Here is a 22,267-nt window from a genome sequence, read left to right on the forward strand (position 1 = left end):
GCGTAGTATCGAAAGGTGTTATGGGCGAGGGGAAGGCTTGCTTCCAGGGCAAGAAACCCAGCGAACGCCCAACGCAGAGAAACAATGGCAGAGCACATACCCGCATCAGTACCTACACGAAATGAATATTGGCTGTTGTACATGCGACCTAGCCTAGGATTCCCCTCAAATCTAGCAAGGTGAGCCTGGCGAGGTTGCAAAAGATTCAAAAGACGGGTAACAATTGACTCCCGTATGCCGAATCGACCAAGCGAAGACGATTGTCAGACTCCTTCAACTTTGACCAACGCCTACAGAAATCTACGGATAATTCCACGACGATAGGTTCGTTCTAGAAGCGGGTGGCTAACAGACGTCGAGCACCCACATGCCTTTGAGATGGGAGGGGCCTCCATCTGGTTTTCTCTCCTAGTGCACGGCAAGCCTCGAGCCTGCTCTGTCGCCTCTGTCTCTGCGTGTTGGAAGCTTGGCGAGGCTCGGCGATCATGGGACGAATTTCGTTTCCATCGAAACAAACACTGGGGTAACCTGGAACCCCCGTCTCTTCTGATGCCCCCTTTCCCTTGCCCCGTTATATTTCTCGGCGTGACGGAACTTGCTCTTCACTGCCTCACTGATGATGGAGTCTTTTTACTGGCGCAAGTGGTCCGAATTACCCAGAATTAAGGTGTTCGGCTTCTTCCCCGTTTACAGGTCATAACTTATGCGTTATCATATAGGTATCATTTGGCAAGTTGAACGATTGTATGTATGAGACGATTTAGCGCGTCTCAGGAGGCTCTCTGAATTCTGGGGCCGTCGAATGTGCTTTCCTTCCCTTGCGACATGGCAGCGAGCGTTGTCCAAGTATTCGCACATTTTGGTATTCGCACCAAGGAAAGATTGTCATTCGAACCACGGCGTCATCCAAGACCAAGCACGGCACTGGAATGACAAGATCTCCACGGCTGTACGTAATCCTCCCTTGAACCGACCCCCTCCCCGACAGGCGTAAAGTGGAGTTCAATGAAAGAAAGGCTTGCACCTCTTGGCTTGTCGAACGTTCGACAGCCTGGGGGTGCAGTCGATGGTTTGGCTAAGACTGCTGTGTAGTGCAGATGTTGTGCAGCGTAAACATGGGTAGACTAACCACAGTATCCGTACTCTGTACCACAGGAACAAGAGTCAAAAAGGTGCGCGAGACAACAATGACTCTATCCGTAGGAAAGCACGTTCATTACCACCCCGGTGGGTTTTCTCCTGGGCGCGTTCCCGAGACGACGGGCAGCTACCCTTCTATAGCTCGCATCGAATTCTTCACTTCTACTCCAAGAGGAGCCGCACTGAATTCCACGAAACTGCGACCAGCTTAGCGTACAAGTGGCCGTGTCCGTGGGCCAGAACACACGATGTCTGAGGACGGATAGCCGTCTGCCGTCTGTCTGTTCTCTCTTGTTGTCTCGTTCTAGGCCCCATCCTTCTGGAAACCTTGGACCCCGTCGTCCCGACGGACGAACGTCCACCTGAAGATGAGGGAATTGGCGCCGCGGAACCATGTCTATCAACTACCGGGCGCCGTTTCGATATTTTTATTCTCCTTTGGCGGACCGTACCTGGCAGCAAGGCAGATCAACCAGAAACAGACAATAACAAACCCTTCGATGGAACCCGTTCGAGGTTTTCTAACAAACTTCTGTTGGAGTGGGCGACGGTTGCAACGGAGAAGAGCGACGATGGAGTCTCCAATCTAATCTGTGTAATCTCCCAAATGACCCATCACCCATGGCGATGCCCTGCCGGCCCCTGCCCTACCCTCGGCCCCCGAATCGAGGAAAATGACCGCAACAGGACGATGGGACGTTCATCTGAGAGAACGGGGAGTTTTCTCTCTCTCTCAGCCAACCTGATTTCTAGAGGGGACCACCTTCAAGGGGGTTTGGCAGGCATAGAGGATATCGAAATCAAACTTGACGGTCTGCGCCGTGAAAGGTGCTGATTGGGCAGGAGTTGGTGGTCTACAAAACCTGCACAAATGCAAGGCTCAATTGTGATTATTACTGCTTTGTCTGGTTTGTTGCACACCTGCCGAGTATTAAACTTCTACGCGTCCAAGCACTGAACCAGCAAGCTCATTAAAGCACAGATAGAGTTCGCGCAGTTGTTGTATCGAAGGAAGCTTGGAAGGGAAAGCTGCCAGGGTGGTCCTGTTTGTGGAGGACGGCTATTCCGCACCCACATGAAGGCTATCCCGCACCCATACTAGGCCTACTTAAGCAAATAGTGGGTTATATATAATTATACGTAACTATACTACTGTAGTAACTATAATTAACCCGGAATTTTTATTATTCTAATAGTTTCTTGAGAAGGTACAGCCTCCTCTATTATACCTTTTATTATTATACCTTTTATTACTATACTTTTTATTACTATACTTTCTATTATTATACTTTTTACTTTAATTTTTTTTATAGTGCGCTTTTTAAAATTAAAACTATAACTTTAAAAACTAGTCTTTATTTAGAAAAAATACTTTTTTAGAGCTTATATTTTAGTACTTAAAAAAGTACTTATCTTATTTTAAAAATAATTAAAAAAAGAAGTATTAAATAAAAAAGATATATTAAAATAAAAATAATAAAAAAGCGCGCGCCCGGGCCTAATATATAACTACTTTTAAGTAGTATAGTTACGTATAGTTATATATAGTTACGTATAACCCACTATTTGCTCGAGTAGGCCTAGTATGGGTGCGGGATAGCCTTTATGTGGGTGCGGAATAGCCGTCCTCCTGTTTGTGTGTCATGAACCAGTGGAAACGCTGTAATTATCTTTTGAAAGTCTCTTGAGTCTCTGAGCGAGTGATGCAGTGGTTATTGACGCCCGGCTTGGCGTAATTATCAATGACGGAGCCCTGCTTTTTCTTCCTGGGACATTGTTGAATAGTTGAAGACTGCATGAGGCTCTCGAGGTGAAGAGGGAAGCGATAGACTAACTGCGAGTCAAAAGTTTGTCTCGCATAGCCCTGATGGCTTTCTTTTAACACTTACATTCAAGCGAAGCCTGAACATGCGTATTCGTAACGGAGTTCTGAGGTAGGCAATTAGGCGCGGCCATAAACTTCCGACTTGGCTCATTTGAGCCCTGCGCTCCCAGGTGCCGACTTTGAGTCTCGCGATTCCACGTTCTGGTTGCGACCTGCGACTTAACTAAAGCGTGGCTGACTCAGGCCCAACGTTTGGGTGTAAGTAAATGGCTGTGCTGCAGATACCTTACGCGGTAAGCGGTGTATGCAAAACCGACGACTCAAACCGCGAGCCGCGCGAAAACAGATCCGAAAACCCGAGGACTGCAACGGCGAGGGCAACGCGAGGAGGTGAACTGGGAAGTGGTCCGCCAAGGAGGTTACGACTGCTTTTGTTTCGAGGTTGCAGCATGTCGTCATTTCCTACTTGCCATGAATGCCAACTTTGGGTGGGAGTGGCTGCCAAACGTGGCTCCGGCATCTTTAACCGCCAGCGGGTGGCGGGAGCCAGTCGCCTAGCCACTCCCTTACCTTACCTTAGGCCAGTGCCCGTCTGGGGCTTATCGTCTGATGGCCTGATACAGGCAAGCGCAAAGTGGCTGTGGTGGCTCGACTACTCTTTTCTCTCCTCTAGAGGCTCTAGGTCTCCGACGAGAGGTGACTGAGATGCCTTCTTGCCGTCGGGTACTTCGTACTTGGCAGCTTGTTAAAAAAAAACCCCCCCCAAAAAAATCAAGGTAATGCAGTTGGCGTACGGATACCTGTCCACCTGGGAAAACAGGGCGCAGCAGCGGCGCAATGAGGTTTCTCACCAGAAGGTATCCGTATTAATCAGGTCAGGCAGGCCAGGTACGGATGAGGTAAGGTAGGAGAGTCCAAGTACCCGAGTTTCGCTTTTCCCGCGTATTCTGTACGGCACCGCACCACTCGGGTACTTCGTACCTCCACTCTCCAGCAGTCATCCCACAGCTAAATCCCTACCTCTACCTCTGGCTTCTCTACCAACCTTGGAGTAAGTACCTGATCTCGACCTACCACGACACGCCAAAGCTACAGTACCTTGGACTCATCAGGACCAAGACGCGTGCGCCTGGGTCAGACTCTTGCATCTTGCAGCAAGCACCCTCAACCAAGGCAAATGTCAATGAAATAGCCCACGGTCTCCTTCTCCTCCTTACCCTCATCAATGCCCGTTGGCCGTGACGGGTCTCTGGCCCTCCGTGTTATATCTGGACATCCGACTCCATCCTTCCTTCTTCCATTTCCGTATCGCAAAACACCTACACACACGGCAACACCTGGAAGCTCTCATCCCTAAAAGCATTCTTCGCCGTGGTCGCCCTTTCCTTCCTTTTACCCCTCCCCAAGCTTTACCGCCCCTGCACCCCCTCCCCCTCCTCTTCCACTCCTGTCCACATACACAGTAGTACAGATAAAGTACAGCACATTCTAGACCTCCACATCATACACACCTGTCTGGGCTTTGCCCAAAATCTGACGTCATGTCCGGTTACGCCTACGACGGACCTTCGTCCTCGTCCGCACCACCGCCGCCCTACTCCGTGACCGCATCCGCCTCCGGCTCCGGTCACCTTGGCTCCACGTCCTCAACCCAGTTCCCGCCCCCACCTACCGCCGCCGTCGCCGGTCCGTCCTCGGGCTACCCTTCCTCCTCTGCCGCCGACGGTCTCGGCATCGTGGACTCCAAGTGGCGCCTCGCCGATCCTAGGTCTTCATCGGCTCACTCGCTTGCCCCGTCCACAAAGGACCGCGACGGCGTCACCCGCCGGACCCTGCTCGTCATCTACATCCACGGCTTCTACGGTAACGAGTCGTCCTTTCGCTCGTTCCCCGCTCACGTCCATAATCACCTCAAAGAAGCTCTTGCGGAGACGCACGTCGTCCATTCCAAAATCTACCCTCGCTATAAGACGTACAAGGCCATCGATGTGGCTCGTGATAATTTTAGCCAGTGGCTGGAGCCGCACGAGTCCGACTCGACTGATGTCATTCTCGTCGGACACTCAATGGGAGGACTGCTCGCCGCTGAGGTTGCCATGATGGTATGACTTGCCCATGTACATCCAAGGTCGATAGACAGCTTGACTGACATGTTCTTCAGCCTAATCGGCACCCGTACCGACGCCACCCGTACAAGCATCGTATCATCGGCACCATCTCACTGGACTCACCGTTCCTTGGCCTTCACCCCGGCATCATTGTCGCTGGAATATCCAGCTTGTTCAGACCGGCCACCCCGACAGAGGAGAAGCCAGAGCACGAGGCCCTCAACCAGCTTAGCCCTACCAACTCGGCCCTGACCAGTCCCAACCCGTCCATGTACACCCTGGAGACGACGAGCTCACTCGGTGCAGACCTCTCGCCGCACCCGAGCAACACACCATCCATCTCCTCGAGCAATGCACCACCGCAGCAGCCGGATCCTACCTTTAACCCATCCTTCTTCAACGACGTGAACCTTAAAGATCGTACCTTTATGAGGCGGCTGGGACACTTTGCAAAGAAGCACAGCCGCGAGGGCATCTGGGACGCTACCAAGAACCACGTCATGTCTCATCTCGAATACGGCGGCTGCTTGGCGGATTATCCCGGTCTGAATGCTCGGTACAACAAGCTCCGCGCCATGGAGAGCGTCGACCCCCTGCAGCACATAGGCGATGGCAACAACGTCAACCGGCCGGCTCAGGTCAGGGTCCGCTTCATCAACTACTACACACTCAGCTCGGGCAGACCCAAGAAACCAAAGACGCCAGACTCGCCAAAATCCCCCGAGTCACCAACGTCCCCCGAGCATCGCGCGGCCCCGAGTACGTTGCAAATCGGCTCCCATCTATCTCCACCGTCTTCGTCGACGCCCAGGATCTCTCTGTCGTCTGACGATGGACAGGAAATGGAACTGCTCGAGCCGATTCCGATGGAGGACATTGATGAACGGCTTTCGACGCTCCACGAGGAACAGCAGGCACGGTTTGACCATGATATAAAGGCAGGTTCGCACTCGACCGATGCGCTCGACAAGGAGACGCGCGAACCAAAGGGTAAGGAGAAGGAAGGCGATGTCGACTCACACGAGGAGCTCAATACCGACACCCAAGTCGAAGAAACCGTGCCTGTTTCAACTTCTCCAACCGTGGCGGCCGACGAGACGGAGAAAAGTCCCGAGGCCGGTGCAGCGACGCCCACGGGAGACGTCATACCCGAAGCAGAACTCCCGCCCATCCCCGACCTCCCCGAACAGCCGACGCCCCCGGATCTAGATAGGTACACGGACAAGGACGCCCGGAAACAGGCGGAGAAGGAAGGCAAGCGCGCGCAAAAGGCGTACGAGTCTGCCGTCAAGAGCCGCGACAAAGCCATCAAGGAGCGTCAGAAACTCGTTGAGAAGCGCCGCAAAAAGTTGGAAAAGGAGGCGGCCCAGGAAGCGCAGAGGATCGAAAAGGAAGGGCTGAAGTTGCAAAAGGAAGAACAGAAACGGCGGCAACAGGAGGAGGAGGCGGCCCGGAGGGAAGCGGCTGAAGAAACGCACGATCAGAAGGAGGCGCGGAGGCTGGCGGAGGAGGCCAAGAGGATGGAGAGGGAGGGGAGGAGATTACGCGGGGAGCCGCTCGATAGTGACGCCGATGATGATGATGATGATGAGAAGGAGGAGGAGAAGAAGAAGAAGAAGTCTGCAGAGGTCGAGGCCGAAATGGCAGCGACTGTTATTGCCGGAGCCGCGGCAGCAGTCAAAAACCGGCCGCCCGCAGTCGCTGCACCATCTTCGTCCTCTGCGGTATCCGTCAACACCACCACCAACAACGACAACAACACCGCGATCCCAAGCCGTCCCAAGGCCGTCGCCGCACACTCCAGCTCCAACTCGAAAGCCAATGCCAAATCCAACGCTAAACCAGACAAACCCAAAAAGGAGCGGAAATTCTGCACCCTGCCCGGCAAGAAGAACGGCAAACGCGACGAGACGTGGGTGTCGGTGTACATGGAGGGCATGGACGAGGTCGGCGCCCACTGCGGCCTCTTTCTTCCGGGCCCGCACTACGACACGCTCATCGGCGACGTCGGGGAGCGCATCGTGGCGTGGGTGCAGGATGACTTGAGCGTCAGGGCGATAATGGAGATGCCTTGATGGGCCTTGGTAGCCTGACATCCTTGATACCTTGATGTCGGGGAGGTTTGGGCACCTTGACGTTGTAATCTGGGGTACATGCGTGGACTTGGGTAGACGGGCAGGACGAGGCAGCAGGACTGTCCATGTCTAGAAGGCGGGGTAGTCCACCTCAGTGAAGTTGATACCGAACAAGAAACATTCTACTTTGGTACAAAGTAATCTTGCTCGTGACATGAACATACAGTCAATCAAGAGTTCGAAGTTTAACAACCCTGAAGGATAAAAACGAAAAGGCGATTTCACAATTTCATACAATATCTAGTGTGTTTGTGTGTTTGTGTGTGTAGAGGCCTTCTTCACGCCTTCTATTGGAATTACTTGTTTGTGTTTTGTTTGTGTTAGTGCTACAACGACCCAGCCTCTGAAGTCCCCCCACCCACCCCCTTTGCCTTTCTTTGTGTGTGTGGGATTGTGGGAGAGGGGAAGAAATGATTTTTTTTTCTTTGGAAAAGTGTCCGGTGGTGATGGTGGTTTGTGATGATTGGTTTTTGCGGTTTGTGGTGGTCGTGGTTCGTGGTAAAATGATTCCCGTCCCCTTTCGTAGCAGCCCTTTAGAAATGACCTTCCCCTCCTCCTCCCCATTGTGAAGCCGCGTGGTATTTTTTCCCCCGTCCCTTCTTTCAGTCGGTCATGTTTTTTTCTCGTTTGCCCAACCTCGACTGAATGCGTTAAAAAACCGGAAAAAAAGCAAAAAAGGAGTAAAATGGTAACAAGGAAGTAAGTTGATCCCCCTGAACGCCCTGCTGGAAGTGGAATAATTCATCAAAAGGGGGCAGATATACCCCCGTCCAACCACCGCCTTTGGCCCCCCCGTAACCCTCGAAGCGGTACCCCTTTTGACGCGCGCATGTTGCATCGTCGTCAACCGCTGGCCCTCAATCTTCCTGCGGGACTGCCTCGTGGTCACTCAACGGGCATAGATCTGATTCGCAACCCAAAACTTCAGTGCCAGCAGCAACGTGCTTGCAGACCCGCGATATCCAACACGATGGCCAGTCGTGGAAATGAGATAAAGGCAATATTCGGGCTTAGCCCTTTTTGCGAGCGTTTCGGCGGTTGCCGACCTTAGCCGCCGGAGGTGGCTTCTAAGCACCCACGGCGCTGGATCCGTAGCCTTGCGGACGCATCGTGTTCGGGAACGTCTGGCCGTTGCCGTTATCCTGGCGTAGTGTGTTAGATCAGTTACGCCTTATATAGATGCAATAAGGCCAACCTTCTTACGACGCTTCTGACCTCCCCTATCATCGCCATCTCCCGTAGAGTAGCCGTCGTCAGGGAAGCCTTCGCCATATCCCTCGAAGCTGTTATCACCGTAGCCACGCTTCTTGGTTGTCCGTTGAGGACGAACAGCCCCCTGAGGCCCCTGTTGCTGCTTTCGCGCAAAGGGGTTGGGTGTGGTTGCGGATGGCGTACCTGGGGCAGTCACCTTGCCACCGAGACCCTGTCTCAAGGCTTCCATGCTGCCCGGGGTCAGGTCTCCGAGAACTGAGCTGTCCCAATCCTTAACAGGAAGCGGGCCCTTAGCCATAGTCGTTGCTCGGTTGAGCATCGACTTGACAGTAGCAGACAGACCACTGGTGATAGGGTCGTTCCGCGTGCCCCAATACTCGGCATCGGGAATCTCCAGCAATTCCCGGAAGCCGTGGTAGACCTCTCTCTTCTTGTCGCCACTCTCGCCGTCCTTGTCTCTCGGAGCATCCCAGTCCTGGGCGACGGAGTCGAAGCGGCCGAGAATTCCGAGTTTCTTGATTTGACCCTTGTACGTCTTCCGCAGAGCGTTCTTCTCACCGTTGGGCTTTTCGCGAGCGACTTCTGCGGCGATACCCGAAAGATTGAACATCTCGAAGAGGTCTTCCGTGATACGCGGCAGTCTCTCGTGGTGCGCTATTTAGCTCAGTGTTAACCAAATATGTCCGACATTGAACCGGCCCAAAATACTAGATAGGCCGTAGGGGAGGGAAGATGGCAAGACAGAGACAGCCTGCCACGGAAACAGGGGACTTTGAAGGGAGCCTTACGAGTTTGGCAAAGTAGGTATTTCTCTCCGACATCCAGGTGGAGTGCCTCGATACCAGTTTTGCTATCCTCGATGTGGGCTTTCTTCTGATCTCGATCACCCAAATCCTCGAGTGGGCGCTTGCGTTTATGGGGCGAGTCATCGCCCATGACGATGTCCTGCGACATATCGGAGGGCTGTGATGCGCTGCCGTTGACGCTGTGGGCGGGTGTCGGCAGAGTTGTGGCTGTTGACGGGGCCGAGCTGTTCATGCTCGATGTGAGATCGGAAGTTGCCGGAGAAAACTGAGAAGGGCTTTGAGGGGTTCGAGGATGGAACGACATATTGACTTCGCCAATGGCAGGAAGTTCGGATCGTCTCTTCGTCGCCGCGGGCGTCGTGATCGTGATTGCTGCGGATCGGTGAGGGTGAGGAAGTCGAAACGGACCAAGGATTGGCGGCTGCTGTCACAGCGTCTCCGAATCGGAAGGCGCGAAGAAAGAAAAATCACTTTCTTTTCCCGAAAAAGCCTTTCAAGATCCCTTTCAACCGGATTCCACGATGCGCTCGATAAGAATGTTCGCTCTGGGCGAGATCAGAGGATGAGGGGGTTGTTGTGGCGAGTCGCGCCAAACCGCCGACGGCTCTCAATCCCCCGATGCAGCGTCATGCACCACTCTCGGCTTCCTCGTGGATCGTCGGCGCCTTGTCGTGGGGGTTAAAAATTTTCCTGATGACGATTTCCAGCAGATACACTCGTAGCGAAAGTAATCCGACGGCGATAGAGTGCTGTCCAGGGTCGGTGGTCGATTTGTGCCGTGATCAAGCCGTCAGGTCGTGGTGGAGTTGGTAGAAGTGAAGTCTGAACGGTGCAGCGTAGAGTGAAGGGGGCGGACACATGAGCGAGGCAATTTGCTCGCTTAACGGGGGTGGCCGCCTGGGCTGGTACGGTGCTGGGACTGGCTGGGCCGTGGGTTGCGCTGGCTGGCACTGGCAAAAGACACTGGCGGGTTAGGTACTGCTACCGCTACGGAAAGGTAAGGTCGGGTGGGTGAGGTAAGCCTGGGCTGGTTAGGTAGGTTCAGAGGGCGGGAGGGAGGGAAGATGGGGGAGGGGGGGAGGGTGTGAGTACCTACCCTACGTGAGTCCCGACGGCGGCGGAAGAGGGAGTGAGGTGGGCAAATGGCAGTTTGCCGCGGGAGTGTCAGACAAGACTGGGAGAGTGGAGGGAGTGAGCCTGACACAACAGGGGGGGTGGGAGAATGAGAGTCTGCTGTTTCTGGGACCAGAGCCAAAAGCAAGGCCCCCTCCACCAGTGAATCGTCCAGGAAACCATGACCACCGTGCTCCGACACCCGACACCCGATCACCGGGCCCTGACGGCTGGACTCTTTGGAGTTGAGGTTCACCACGATGGCACGCACCCACCCTGCCACCTCGAGATAGGAGGGGCGTGGCCGGATCAGGCAACCGGCAGGCAGCGTACCTGACCAGCCTGGGTGCGCATCTTACATAAGCCAGACCAAGGTGCCCAGAAGTAACAATACCACGTTGTGTACGTAAGCCCCGAGGTACCGCACCCAAGCCACAACGCCGCAGCACACACATCAAAGTCACGTGGTACTGTATCAGCCCCACACCGCGGAACGGGCCAGGCAGGCTCTGCAATTTTTAAACCTCGCGACCGCGAGCCGCCTTTTACTCTTCTTCTCCTCTCCATAAACCTAAGACCACCTTAATCAAATAATCGCCAGCCTGCAACGATTTCACATCACATTCTACGCTGCTGGACGAGACCTGAGGATGAGTCAAGATGAACTCTTTCAATGCCCTTGTTAAAAACAATCGTCAGCGAGGGCCCCTCGTGCGGCTTCCCATGATGCGACGATCACCTGATGCAAGTTTGGACATGCCCTCGTATTGAGGTGCTCTTTCTCTAGCTCTCTGCTATACGCCTTTTTGATATGTGACGTGATGTTGGTTACCTTGCCATCTACAACCCACATTGGTAGAGCTCCGAAAAGGAAGTTGTCCCAGGCCCATAAGCAGTCAGGATCATGGATCCTGCATCGTCAAAAGGTACGTAGTATATAGACCATCATGCCCAAATGAACACAGTCCCCTCTGGAGATGCGGATGACACCCATGCATCTGGTAAACCGATTGCTCAGCCGCGAGGGCGGCGGCTTTGGCCAATGCACTCGACCGGGTTGGGCCTGCGGAAAACTGGCATATCTGAATCGCTCTGTTATCACAACTCTTTTTTGGAAGCGCGCGGAACCTTCCAGCTCATGCGGCTAACAGTTTTTCCCGTCATCCAGGTCCACACGGTATTCCAACACGAGCACTCTGCCGAGGCATTGGAGGGTTGCATACTCTGATACTGAATGGCCCATCGAAGGCGGTGTTCTTAGGTATCTGCCACAAGGTTGGTCGGCTTGAGGATAGGCTCAGATCTGACAATTAAAGAGTATATCATACCTTTGTTCCTCACAGAGTGACATTTCAAGAATCCCAAACCATACCCCGTTACAAAGAGCTTGGTATTATCATTTCATTCATATGCAGAATGCTGCCGCCGTATCCCTCAAAACCATCTCCCGCAATGACGCGGAGCACCAAAAGCAGTCCCTCAATCATAGCCAACCTCAAATTGCATTCCTGTACACCTGCGCACCCTGGTTCCGGAACATGATTGTATCCCTCCTCTGCATGATCATCAGCGTCCTGTTGAGGGCCTGCTCGCTGTACCCCTTCTGTTCGACCATCTCGCGTCTCAGACTCGCGAGACTTGTGCCCCATCCAACAGCAAGACGACGCTTGAGTTCCGTCTCTAATCTGCTGACTTCCTCGTTGAGCTCTTTGCTTCCCTGGTTGCTGCCCTGGTTGACAGCATCCATCGTGGAGCACAGGAACAGTCTGATGGCCTCGTCTACATGCTCCTCTGTTGCAATAGGAGACAGCGTCAACTTGGCCAATGATTCGGTGATACGAACAATAGCCTCAAGTTGACGAACGGTGATAGGGATAGAAGACCTTGTGTTGGCCTCCATCTCAGCCGCGTGGACTTGTCTACGGATGGAAACGAAATGGGAAGAGAGCTTCTCAGCAGCCTCGGGGCTGAGACGAGGAGCCATACGTCTGGAGTTTGTTGTTAGCATTTGATCAGTAGGCATGCCGATGGACAACACTTACGATTTGCAGTAACTGAGGTACCTCTTCATCTTTTCGACTGGGATCTCAGATTCGACCTGTTCCTCGACGCCTCGGCCGCCCATGTGGATGCCCATGACGTGCTTTGCTATCCTCTCGTCCTTCTCTCTGGTGTGTTCATCCTTGACAATGAAGATCATGTCAAATCGTGACAAGATGGTGGTCTGGAAGTCAATGTTCTCGCCAGGAGTCTTCATGTCATCGTACCGACCGAAAATCGGATTGGCCGCAGCAAGCACTGATGTCCTTGCGTTGAGAATTGTTGTGATACCAGCCTTTGCGATCGAGATGGTCTGCTGCTCCATGGCCTCGTGTATAGCCACACGGTCCTCATCCCGCATCTTGTCGAACTCATCGATACAGACAACGCCACCATCAGCCAAGACCATGGCACCTCCCTCGAGATAGAACTCGCGAGTTGAGGAATCACGCTGCACCGACGCTGTGAGACCAGCCGCTGAAGAGCCCTTTCCGGATGTGTAGATGGCAATTGGCGCGCACTTCTCCACAAACTTCAAAAGCTGTGACTTGGCGGTACCAGGATCACCAAGCAGAAGGACGTTGATGTCTCCACGAAGTTTCATGCCGTCAGGTAGAATCTTCTTTGAGCCGCCAAGGAGCAGACACAGAATGGCCTTCTTGATATCTACGTTTCCATAAATAGATGGCGCTATGCAGTCTGCCATAATGTTGTACAGATCGGGCCGCCTGCTCATCTCGAGGAACTCTTGCTCTTCCTCGTCAGAGAAGAGAGCCTGGCCACGTGCGGTTTGGTCCATGTCAGTCTGGATGCCTACCGCCCGTAGGTACGGCGTACGGATAGCGACCGCGCCACCAGTGTTTGAGTTTTTGGTTGCCTTGTTCTGGTAGATGGAAAAGATGCCCATGACCGTACATCTCGAACCGGGAACGACGCGGTTGGTCAGGTAACGATCTGCTGAAATCAGGACATGTCTCGGGAGTTCACCAACAGGAACCTGATCCGGAGCCTCTTGTAGTTTGATGATTTGCTGGTCGACGAACTTCGACTTCTCGTGTGACACAAAGTATGGGTCGAGAGGGCATTTTGGTGTGGGGTCGTTGGGTATCCTCTGTCTGCCGCACTGCCTTGGGAGGGTGACGCCGGTAAATCCTCCTAGGACAGGCAGATTCGCGGTATGGGCGCAATTACGGCATTGAATAGACAGCGAAGTAGCTTTGGAAGACATGACAGAGGCGCCAATGACAATGCCCGGCACTCGAACGAGACGCGAGATTGTCATGGAATCTAGGTTGCGGATCGAGACATCCTCAGCGTTGGAGTGGAGCAGGAGTTGATGTTCCGGGAGGTCGACCTTCGTCAGTTGAGGATATACGATGCGGTGGGTACACTTTTTGAGAGCAGCCTCGAACTATTCACGGCGAGGTCAGTATAGTGCTAGAGCTCGGGTCGCACGATGGAGGCCTACCAAAGGAATGATTTCGGCGGGCTCTGTCACGAGTCTATGTGCGAGTTCCTCGTTGTAGTTGATGAGATCGCTGATATCGACATCGCAGTAGTGCTTCTTGAGAAGCGCATTTTCCTTGAGTTGATTTCTATACAAAGCTGTAAGTAATGCGACAAAGCCAAAAGGCACCCTTGGAGCAGTCGACGGACCTGTAGATGTAGTCATTGTCGTGTCTGAAGTGGAGGATGAAGTTCTCTAGTTGGGTCTGGGTCTGAACCCTGCTGTCATCGTTCTGATCGAACGCCGCCGGGAAGACGTGCGACGAGTAGACTGATTGCCTGTCCATGGTAGTGCTTGGTGCTGATTTGTGGTTGTTCACGAAGCGATGTTGAGGATTGAGACTGCAAATGTGGATGGAAGGAGGGGCTCTGGGTTGCGCAGGGGAACCAAATTCGACCGAACGCGCCCCCTTTACCGGACGCGTAAAGTGGTTTATTAGCGCGTTTTCGAAGTCCCTGGACCTGAGTAGGTAAGGCACGTACCGCTGCTTGCAGATAAGGTGGCCTTCGACCTTACCTTATCTTATCCCCACGTGATGTATCATCAGCATTCCCCAGACAGCACTAGCACCTATTATGCGGGTACCTTAGGGGGGCCCTTGATTGTACGCTACCTCTCGGGAACGTGGCTCAGCATGGTGAAGCATGCGCAAAGACCAGCTGTAATCTGTCGTTTCTTCAGTCTTGTCCTTGATCAGTGATAATTATTGCTAGCCATCTTTCTTGAACTTCCCTAATCGATGAGAACCTCCCAGAAATGATACCCCGGTAGCCAGGCTACGTGGCCGTCGACCTATCTATTTGTCGGCTTTCCCTGCGACTCTCAGCAAACGATCGAGGTCCAGACATCAGCGTTGAGCAGCTCGTGTTGAGAGCCATTGCCTCACACCATGTATTCCTCTCCAGGCGCCCGCAAGTCCATGGACACCATTTCGTCCATGTCTCCTCCGGCCACGCGCACCGAGTTCCCGTTCCACAAGTTGGTTACTTTTGCCCGGCCCCTCGGTGGCCACGGTTGCGCTAACAGCAGCAAGACAAGGGCAGGCTCACACTTACAATACCGCGAGACGAGGCTCGAATGCGAGCTCCATACACTCGATAGGGGGGTCTCTCGATACTTCATCCAGTACCTGGGCAAATGCGGTGCTGGAATCTGGCCAAAACGGTATTACTATTGAGTTGGAGATGCCACTGAGCGTGCTGACAAGTCCCCAGCCATATCAACCTTACTGCAACCGCCCATCGTTCGGACGGGCCTGCAGCCTCATACTTCTGCTCCTGCGTCCAGCGCGCACAAACCTCCTACCGCTCGAGATATTCCTCCTGTCACTTTAACGAACATTCCGCACATCGACCCGGCCGAGTTCAAGCCGTACTTGTCGCAAGTTGGCGCCCTGTACGAACAGCTTCGGCGAGTCAAGGAACAAGACGATGACAGGCCTGGTTCCTCAGGTCGTCGGTCGAGCAAACACGACGAGTTCGGGGACTCCATTGATGAGAGTCATCTTAAGCCCGCAGGCCGGCAGCCCCCGAGGCGGAAATCTTCCATTGCATCAATAACGTCCATCTCCTCTCTCGAAGGCCCAGGTCTTTTGCGACGATCCAGTTCAGGCTACAGTAGAAAGGGCGCGCATGGCCCGCCTCCATTGTCGACGATACCCAACGTATACTTTGACGATGACTTTCATTTGGAGAACCCAAGGACTTTCGATGTAGTCAGTGAGAGGTCAGAGGTCGTTCCGCCTGCACCGGGGAGCGTAGACAGCAGAAATGATGGCAATGGCAATATTGTAGCACCACGAAAGGCCTTGGCCACCAACGCCATTTTACAGGAGAAACTCTCCTGGTACATGGATACAATCGAGGTTCATTTGATCAACTCTATTTCGACAGCGTCGACGACATTTTTTACAGCTCTTGGCTCATTGCGGGAGCTCCATTCGGAAGCCGCAGAGTCGGTCGATCGGATCAAGGCGCTCCGTAAGGAACTCGAAGCTCTAGACGAGGAGATTGCCACCAAGGGTCTGAACATCGTCCAGAAGCGCCGGCGGAGAGAAAACGTACAGGCTCTCAACGATGCGGTTCTCCAACTGAAACATATCGTTGAGGGTGTTGCATCGTGCGAGGCGCTGGTAGATGCTGGCGAGGTTGACAAGGCTTTGAGTAATATTGACACTCTCGAGCTTCTGATAGCTGGTGAGCACGACGATTCGCCCGAGGCTGAACCTCCAATACTACCACTGGCACGGATGAGGGATCTCAGGGGAGCGACGGCTCTGCAAAGCGTCAACGACGACCTTCAACAGCTCCGGTCTCGAATCGGAAAAGCCTATGAGACCAAGTTCCAGAGCTTGTTACTAGCTGATCTCCGGAGGCACGTTGAATCGGTCCAAAGTCGGGAAGTCCTTCTTCGCTGGGGCAGCTCATCACTGCGGGCAAGGGGGGGCGCCTCAAGGGAGTCTGCCGGCCCACCGGCCTATCTTGCCTCTACACAAGAACTACGCAAAGCAATCATGCCCAATCTTCATGGTCTGCACAGAGCTCACCACATATCCGCTGCGATCGCAGCATATCGGGAGATTGTTCTACGTGAGATAAAAAATCTCATCAGGAGACCGCTACCTAGCTCCAACGATGACGATAACGAGTCAATGATGTCCGCCTCGACCATGAGCGGCGGAAAACATCTCTCGAATCAGGAAAAGTCGTCCATTTTGTCTAGAAACCTAAGGGCACTAGACCCCAAGGATGCAGAGGACTTACTCAAGTCGATATACATTGGCGTGACCGAAACCCTCCGGCGGTTGACTACCCAGGTCAAGGTTCTTCTCGATATTGCAAGCTGCCTGACAGAGGAAGCCACAGCAGCTGGTCTGAAGTCGCCACCGATTCGCTCCCCACTCGCGAGTCCCACACCTTTCGACCGGGAGTTTCCTCGATTCGACGAGTCTCCGAGTTTCGAGGTCCAAGAAGAGATTCACAAGGCAATGGATATTGCCAACTTGGTCGGACAGGCCGTCGATGTTGCGCAGGATAAGATTGTCAGGGTTTTGAAAGTCCGATCGGAGCAGAGCACGCATCTTAGCCTGTCCTGGTTCCTTCGCTACTTTACTCTCAACCTATTCTTCGCCAACGAATGCGAAGCGCTCTCAGGACGCAGCGGCACGGCACTCAAGACGTTGGTCAACGGCCATATCAAGGACTTTGTACAGCAACATGGCGACGCAGAGAAGCAGAAGCTTGCTCAAGGCATGGAATCCGACCAATGGAGCGCCAAAGATTTCGATGAGAAGAATAAGGCTTTACTTGACCAGGTACTCGAAAGTAGTACCAAGGATGCTGCGGCGTGGTCGGAAGGGACGAAAATTTGGGAAGAGAATCCGGACGAGGTTGTGTCGAATGGAAGCGCAGTACCGCCTCCCGAGACGAACGGCACCAGTGGTAAAGAAAAGGCGCGTGTCGCAGAGATTGAAAGCGAAACTTTCTTGCTCCCCAATTCTGCCATACTTGGTCTCGAAGGCATCTCGCACTTCATGCATCTCATCGGCAGTATTCCTTCCATGGCAATTGACGTCGCCAGTTCCCTTATTGGCTATCTGCAGCTCTTCAACTCCCGCTGTACCCAGCTCATTCTTGGTGCAGGTGCCACTCGGTCTGCCGGTCTCAAAAACATCACGACCAGGCATTTGGCATTGGCATCTCAGGCTCTGTCGTTCATCGCAACACTGATACCCCACATTCGGGAATTTGTGCGACGCCACGCCGGCTCTGGAGCCAGTGTTTCTAGTCTGATGGGAGAATTCGATAAGGTTAGGCGCCTTTTCCAAGAGCATCAGAACAGCATTTACGACAAGTTGGTCGAGATCATGAGCGGTCGCGCGGCACAGCATTCGAAATCCATGAGAGCAATCGACTGGGACCACGACGGCAGCCAGTCGACCCATCCGTACATGGAGACGTTGGCCAAGGAAACCACGACCCTACACCGCGTGTTGACCAAGCACCTACCCGAGACCTCGGTACAGCTCATCATGGGACCTGTTTTCTCAAGCTACAAGGACCAGTTCGGTAGGGTCTTTGAAGTGGCAGATCCGAAGACGGTCATCGGCCGCGATAGGTACGTTTCTTGCGCCCCCCTACCTTGAGACAAAGACAATTGCTAACGACGAAATTGATAGCATGCTCCGGGACGTGGATTTCTTCATCACGAAGCTGGGCAAGCTTGACGGGTTCGGAGACGCGGGCGAGTACTTGAAGAGCTTCATCAACGCCAAGGAAATCAAGAGCACCGTCGCGTCACCGCCGCCGGAGAAGCAGGCGGCGGCGGCGGACGGGGGGTCGGAGACGACGGTCTCGGCTAGGAACTCGACTGCTGAGCCGGAGAGCCGGCAGAGCGCGGACGACTCGGGTAAGACGGAGTCGCCGCCGTCAGGGGCAGGAGAGGAGGAGACTAAGCAGGCATCGTGATGTTTGTAGGTTACTTGAGAGCAGTGGCGGGTTAAAGGGGCGCAATACAGTCTCGGAAGGGGAAGAGAGGTTCTCCCCTTGTAACAGGTACCACGGGGTTCAAAGAAGAAATGCTGTCAAATGGAAGTTTGTACGTCCTCACCAGGGTTGTCTTGTCATGCGTGTGTGTGTGTGTGTGTGTGTGTGTCACCCCTTTAAACCCGAGCCCGCCCAATCCCGCCCTCCCCTTCTCGGCCCGTAGGTTACACGTCAAGATATGTCGGAGGGAGTTCTTCTCGGGGGAGCACGAACACCGCAGGGCTAGATAAGGCATGCGTTTCCTGTCGATCCGAGCTAGCCAACTAGCTGGAGAACTGCTTGCTCGTCGTCGCAGGAGAAAGTATAGTGACTATTATGCGATCTACTCAAGCGTGAGAGAGGCTTCCACGGAGAATTTTGGGAAACGGAACCGATTAGCCAGTTGGTCGTGTCTGCAGCACTTCTCATGCCAGCCCTCGAAATGGGTTTTGAGCAACCGTGTAGTCTTAGAACTCGACTGAAGTACCCTCTTCTGCCTGTCCACAGCAGTAAAGCTCTAAACTTTTGTCGACCTTGGTAGACGATGGCTTCCATCTATCCGCGTCTTGCACCTTCAAAGGTCGACGAACTTGGCAGGAGAGAGAAACCAGCCCTCCTTCCCAAGAAGTCAGACCCTCCATGTTTAGAAAAGGGAACTGACTAGCCGGTTGTCTGTGTCTGCGTCTCTCCCTCACGAGTCACGGCCTCATACAGCCGAAAGCAGAATACGCCCCCTTTTTTTTTTCAATTTTCTTCTTCTGGTCTTGAGGGGTCTTGTATCGGAAGACCAACGAGTGGGTTTGTCGGATGACGAATATCAAAGGTGGCTTTGGCAGCTGTGCTGACGTTGCCTTTTTGGGGGCCATTCAGCCCCCATCGCATGAGTCTCCGATTCGTAGTCGTCTTTGTTTCCAAACGAGACCAACAGAACCCCCCTTGGGCGGGCTGGGCCACGTCGTCTCACTCTGCCTCCATCCCCATCGCTGGATACAACCAGTGCGTATGTTTCTTCTCCAGCCCCCCTCCAGCCTTGGAAACCAGGATGCGAGGGTTAAGAAATAGAGGTCCTGAGTGGTGCGACGTTGCGCGTGTCTTGAAACGCAGAGCGTTAGCCCCAGGGGTTGGTTGGATGGGTGGGCACGCGCGCCAGCGCCCGTTGAGATTTGAGAAACTTGGGGTGCCGATGGCCCGTGGGCTATCAGCCGTTTTCTACCTGTTTGGGTTCATCCCAAGACACGGGACGGAAACAAGAACAGCAGCCAGGGGAAAAAGCAAAGAAACAAAAAACCGTGCCGAAATGCACATGTCGGACGGGGGGTTGGGCGGATATTGTATTCCTTCAAAGGGGGGAGGGGATGATGTCTCGGTTCTTGGACGTTGGAAAGACTTGCATGTTACTTTGCTTTTTTTTTTTCTCACCAACCGAACATGCTCCCTCCGTCTCTTTACTGTATGGAGTAATGCTTCCCACTTCCTCTCCACCGTAACGAAGCATTTCAGGTTCCATTCGAGGGGACGATATGACATGGCTCAGATTGCTTCCGTGCATAGCGCATCTCGTTTCCCAAAGGGAGTTGTGTTTTTCTTTAGAAAAGGGAATAAAAACAAGTTGTTCCATGGCACGGACTTGCTACTCGCTAACAGACATGCCATCCCAGCGCCGACCCCGGCTAGAACTAACACCCCTTCATTTCAGCTCATTATGAACACGGAGGAGGGCCCGGGGGCCGGGGTAGTAAATTGGGGGGTCTCCAACCGGGCAACCGACAAAAAACAGCAACTAGGTAATTAGGTTGGCAAAAGTTGGCACGGTTGGTAACAGTAACAATGTTTTTTGTTTTTACTTGACGCTCAAACGGTTTTGATTTGTTTTTCTTTCTGGCGGAACTCTCTGCCCTAGTAAATACAAGAAACTGTTGTTGTTGGCTTTACAACAAACAAGAAAGGTTCCTGAACGTGTGTCTAAAGGAGCGACTAGAATAGTTTTGTCGGCCTCCACAACTGGTGAGGGATGAGTTACCCCAAAAAGTCGTGTAAGTGAAGCCAGACAAGAACGAGACCTGGCCACGATACCTCATCTTTCGTGAATGGATGAGATTTCGAAGACGAGATAGGTCTCTCTCGCGGGGGGAAATAGAGGGGAAACGCCTAGATTGCTCCAATTGCTCCGTTCTCTCTGTTTGACCGTACGCCCCGGGTTGAAAAAGGTTTCCAAAAAAATGACTCTATATCCCAAAGAACTTGACCTCCCCTGATCCCCCGCTAAGCCCACACGCGTAGCCGCGCTTCTTGTGATGGGGTATCTCTTTTTTTGCAAGTGAAAATAACAGATGATGTTGGAGGTCTTCTATAAAAGAAGAGTCCGTTGTCATTGTTAGGGGTCATAAAGTCGTAAGCGCACAGCGCGAGTGCACGCGGTCAGCCGATGACTATTCATCGACGCCGCGGCCAAAACTCCTCTTCTTCTAAACGTAGCCAAGAAAGGAAGGCAAAGATCGGTTTTTGTGTTCCCGAAGAGAAAGCTTAGTTGCTGATGACAAAGTCACGCTTGTAGTTGGGGGACTCGTGGTGGTCGTCAATGTCGCGGCGAGAGGTGACGCCGTTGTTGCCCAGGGTGCAGATGAGGTCGGTCTCGGAGGTGACCTTGGTCTGGACATCGTCAGGGAGGTAGTAGGCGTTGTTGCAGGGCCACCAGTCGCAGCCAGAGATGGGCTCATCGCCGCTAGCGGGCCACATCTTCTTGACGCCGTTGTGGTCGTTGGGGTTGACAATGGCGGAGACATCAAAGTAGGTCAGGCCGTTCCAGCCGTTGAAGGCAACCTCGCCGAGCATACCGGCGACGTTCTCGGAGCCCTCAGAGACGGAGTACCAGTTGCCGATCCAGGAGGTGGGGATGTTGACCTTGACCTCGCCGCCGGCGGGGACCTCGACGGAGTCAACAGAGGCGAGACCAGAGTTGGGGGTGAAGTGGACGGTGCGGGAAACGTCGTCGAGAGACTTGAAGGTGACGGTGTTGGCGGCAACGAGAGCGGCCGAGCCGAGGAGGGTGAGAAGGTTGAACTGCATTTTGAGTTGTGGAAAGGGGATTTGTTTGTGTGAGAGTGTGTAAGTGCCGGAGCGTGGTTCGGTGAGTTGAATGTGAGTTGTTTGAAAGAGTCCCGTAAACGTTGTCAACAACGGTTGTACAGGTTCAAAAGGGTTTGAAGATGGTTCTAGGATAAGCGTCTAGCTAAATCTTGAGAACTGAGTTGCCCTGGATGGGTGTTGTGGTGATGGACTCGAGCTTGGTCTGTGAGTTTGATTCTGAACGGACCGGGGCCGTTGAGTGGATGAAAGCTTTCAAAGGAGTGAAAAGCTTCGTGTGTATGTGAAAGGAATGCTGCTGTCTGAAAAGACAAAGTGTGAGGCTCGGCCACAGGAAGGATAGTGATGCGGGATGGGGAATCAAAACCGGGGAAAGGGAAGGCCTCGTGGGAACCGGACCATACTTATACACATGTCAGAAGGATGTGGGAGAAAAGCCTGAAAAGGACTTGCTCATGAGATGGCAGTGGGGAGCGGAGCCGGAGGCGTCAAGGAGTCAACAAGGACGTCCACGGGTGGGAACGTTTGGATACCGCGGTGGGGACTTCAGCCCGAGGGTGTTTCCCAGAGTTACATGGAGTAGCCTCCATCGGAGAGTGGGCTAGGATACTTGGGCGCCATGATTGTAACTTGTACAAGTCGTTGTAACTTGTCAACCATGATTGGACGTGTCTGTGGAATTAATGGCCTCACCAAGCTCAGAGTTTTCGGTCTGGACCAGCACGGAGTCGCATAGGTACCAGGACGTCTGCCATCCTTTTCGGTTCGAGGGCA

General features: G+C 53.4%; 6 protein-coding genes across 6 annotated transcripts; 3 read left to right on the forward strand and 3 right to left on the reverse strand.

Moving 5' to 3' along the window:
- Positions 1-4,506: 4,506 nt before the first annotated feature.
- Positions 4,507-7,148, forward strand: CCOS01_00971 (uncharacterized protein; the record flags this gene model as incomplete). The annotated part of the gene is made up of 2 exons (XM_060449167.1): positions 4,507-5,067; positions 5,127-7,148. 2 exons carry the CDS (start codon positions 4,507-4,509, stop codon positions 7,146-7,148), a joined length of 2,583 nt encoding a protein of 860 aa, XP_060320605.1.
- A 1,127-nt stretch (positions 7,149-8,275) lies between these two features.
- Positions 8,276-9,530, reverse strand: CCOS01_00972 (Rox3 mediator complex subunit; the record flags this gene model as incomplete). The annotated part of the gene is made up of 3 exons (XM_060449168.1): positions 8,276-8,350; positions 8,404-9,074; positions 9,209-9,530. The coding sequence occupies 3 exons, from the start codon at positions 9,528-9,530 to the stop codon at positions 8,276-8,278; spliced, it is 1,068 nt and encodes a 355-aa protein (XP_060320606.1).
- A 2,304-nt stretch (positions 9,531-11,834) lies between these two features.
- On the reverse strand, positions 11,835-14,172 carry CCOS01_00973 (MCM2/3/5 family protein; the record flags this gene model as incomplete). The annotated part of the gene is made up of 4 exons (XM_060449169.1): positions 11,835-12,327; positions 12,382-13,790; positions 13,848-13,974; positions 14,036-14,172. 4 exons carry the CDS (start codon positions 14,170-14,172, stop codon positions 11,835-11,837), a joined length of 2,166 nt encoding a protein of 721 aa, XP_060320607.1.
- Positions 14,173-14,775: 603 nt separating this feature from the next.
- On the forward strand, positions 14,776-18,352 carry CCOS01_00974 (uncharacterized protein; the record flags this gene model as incomplete). The annotated part of the gene is made up of 4 exons (XM_060449170.1): positions 14,776-14,864; positions 14,920-15,050; positions 15,101-18,002; positions 18,064-18,352. 4 exons carry the CDS (start codon positions 14,776-14,778, stop codon positions 18,350-18,352), a joined length of 3,411 nt encoding a protein of 1,136 aa, XP_060320608.1.
- A 1,099-nt stretch (positions 18,353-19,451) lies between these two features.
- CCOS01_00975 (uncharacterized protein) lies at positions 19,452-20,201 on the forward strand (the record flags this gene model as incomplete). Its single annotated transcript, XM_060449171.1, has 1 exon — positions 19,452-20,201. One exon carries the CDS (start codon positions 19,452-19,454, stop codon positions 20,199-20,201), a length of 750 nt encoding a protein of 249 aa, XP_060320609.1.
- Positions 20,202-20,932: 731 nt separating this feature from the next.
- Positions 20,933-21,475, reverse strand: CCOS01_00976 (DNase1 protein; the record flags this gene model as incomplete). The annotated part of the gene is made up of 1 exon (XM_060449172.1): positions 20,933-21,475. The coding sequence occupies one exon, from the start codon at positions 21,473-21,475 to the stop codon at positions 20,933-20,935; it is 543 nt and encodes a 180-aa protein (XP_060320610.1).
- Between the last annotated feature and the right edge of the window lie 792 nt (positions 21,476-22,267).

Source organism: Colletotrichum costaricense, assembly GCF_030867565.1.
Source record: "Colletotrichum costaricense strain IMI 309622 chromosome Unknown Scaffold_1.1, whole genome shotgun sequence".
In the NCBI taxonomy this organism is placed as follows: domain Eukaryota; kingdom Fungi; phylum Ascomycota; class Sordariomycetes; order Glomerellales; family Glomerellaceae; genus Colletotrichum; species Colletotrichum costaricense.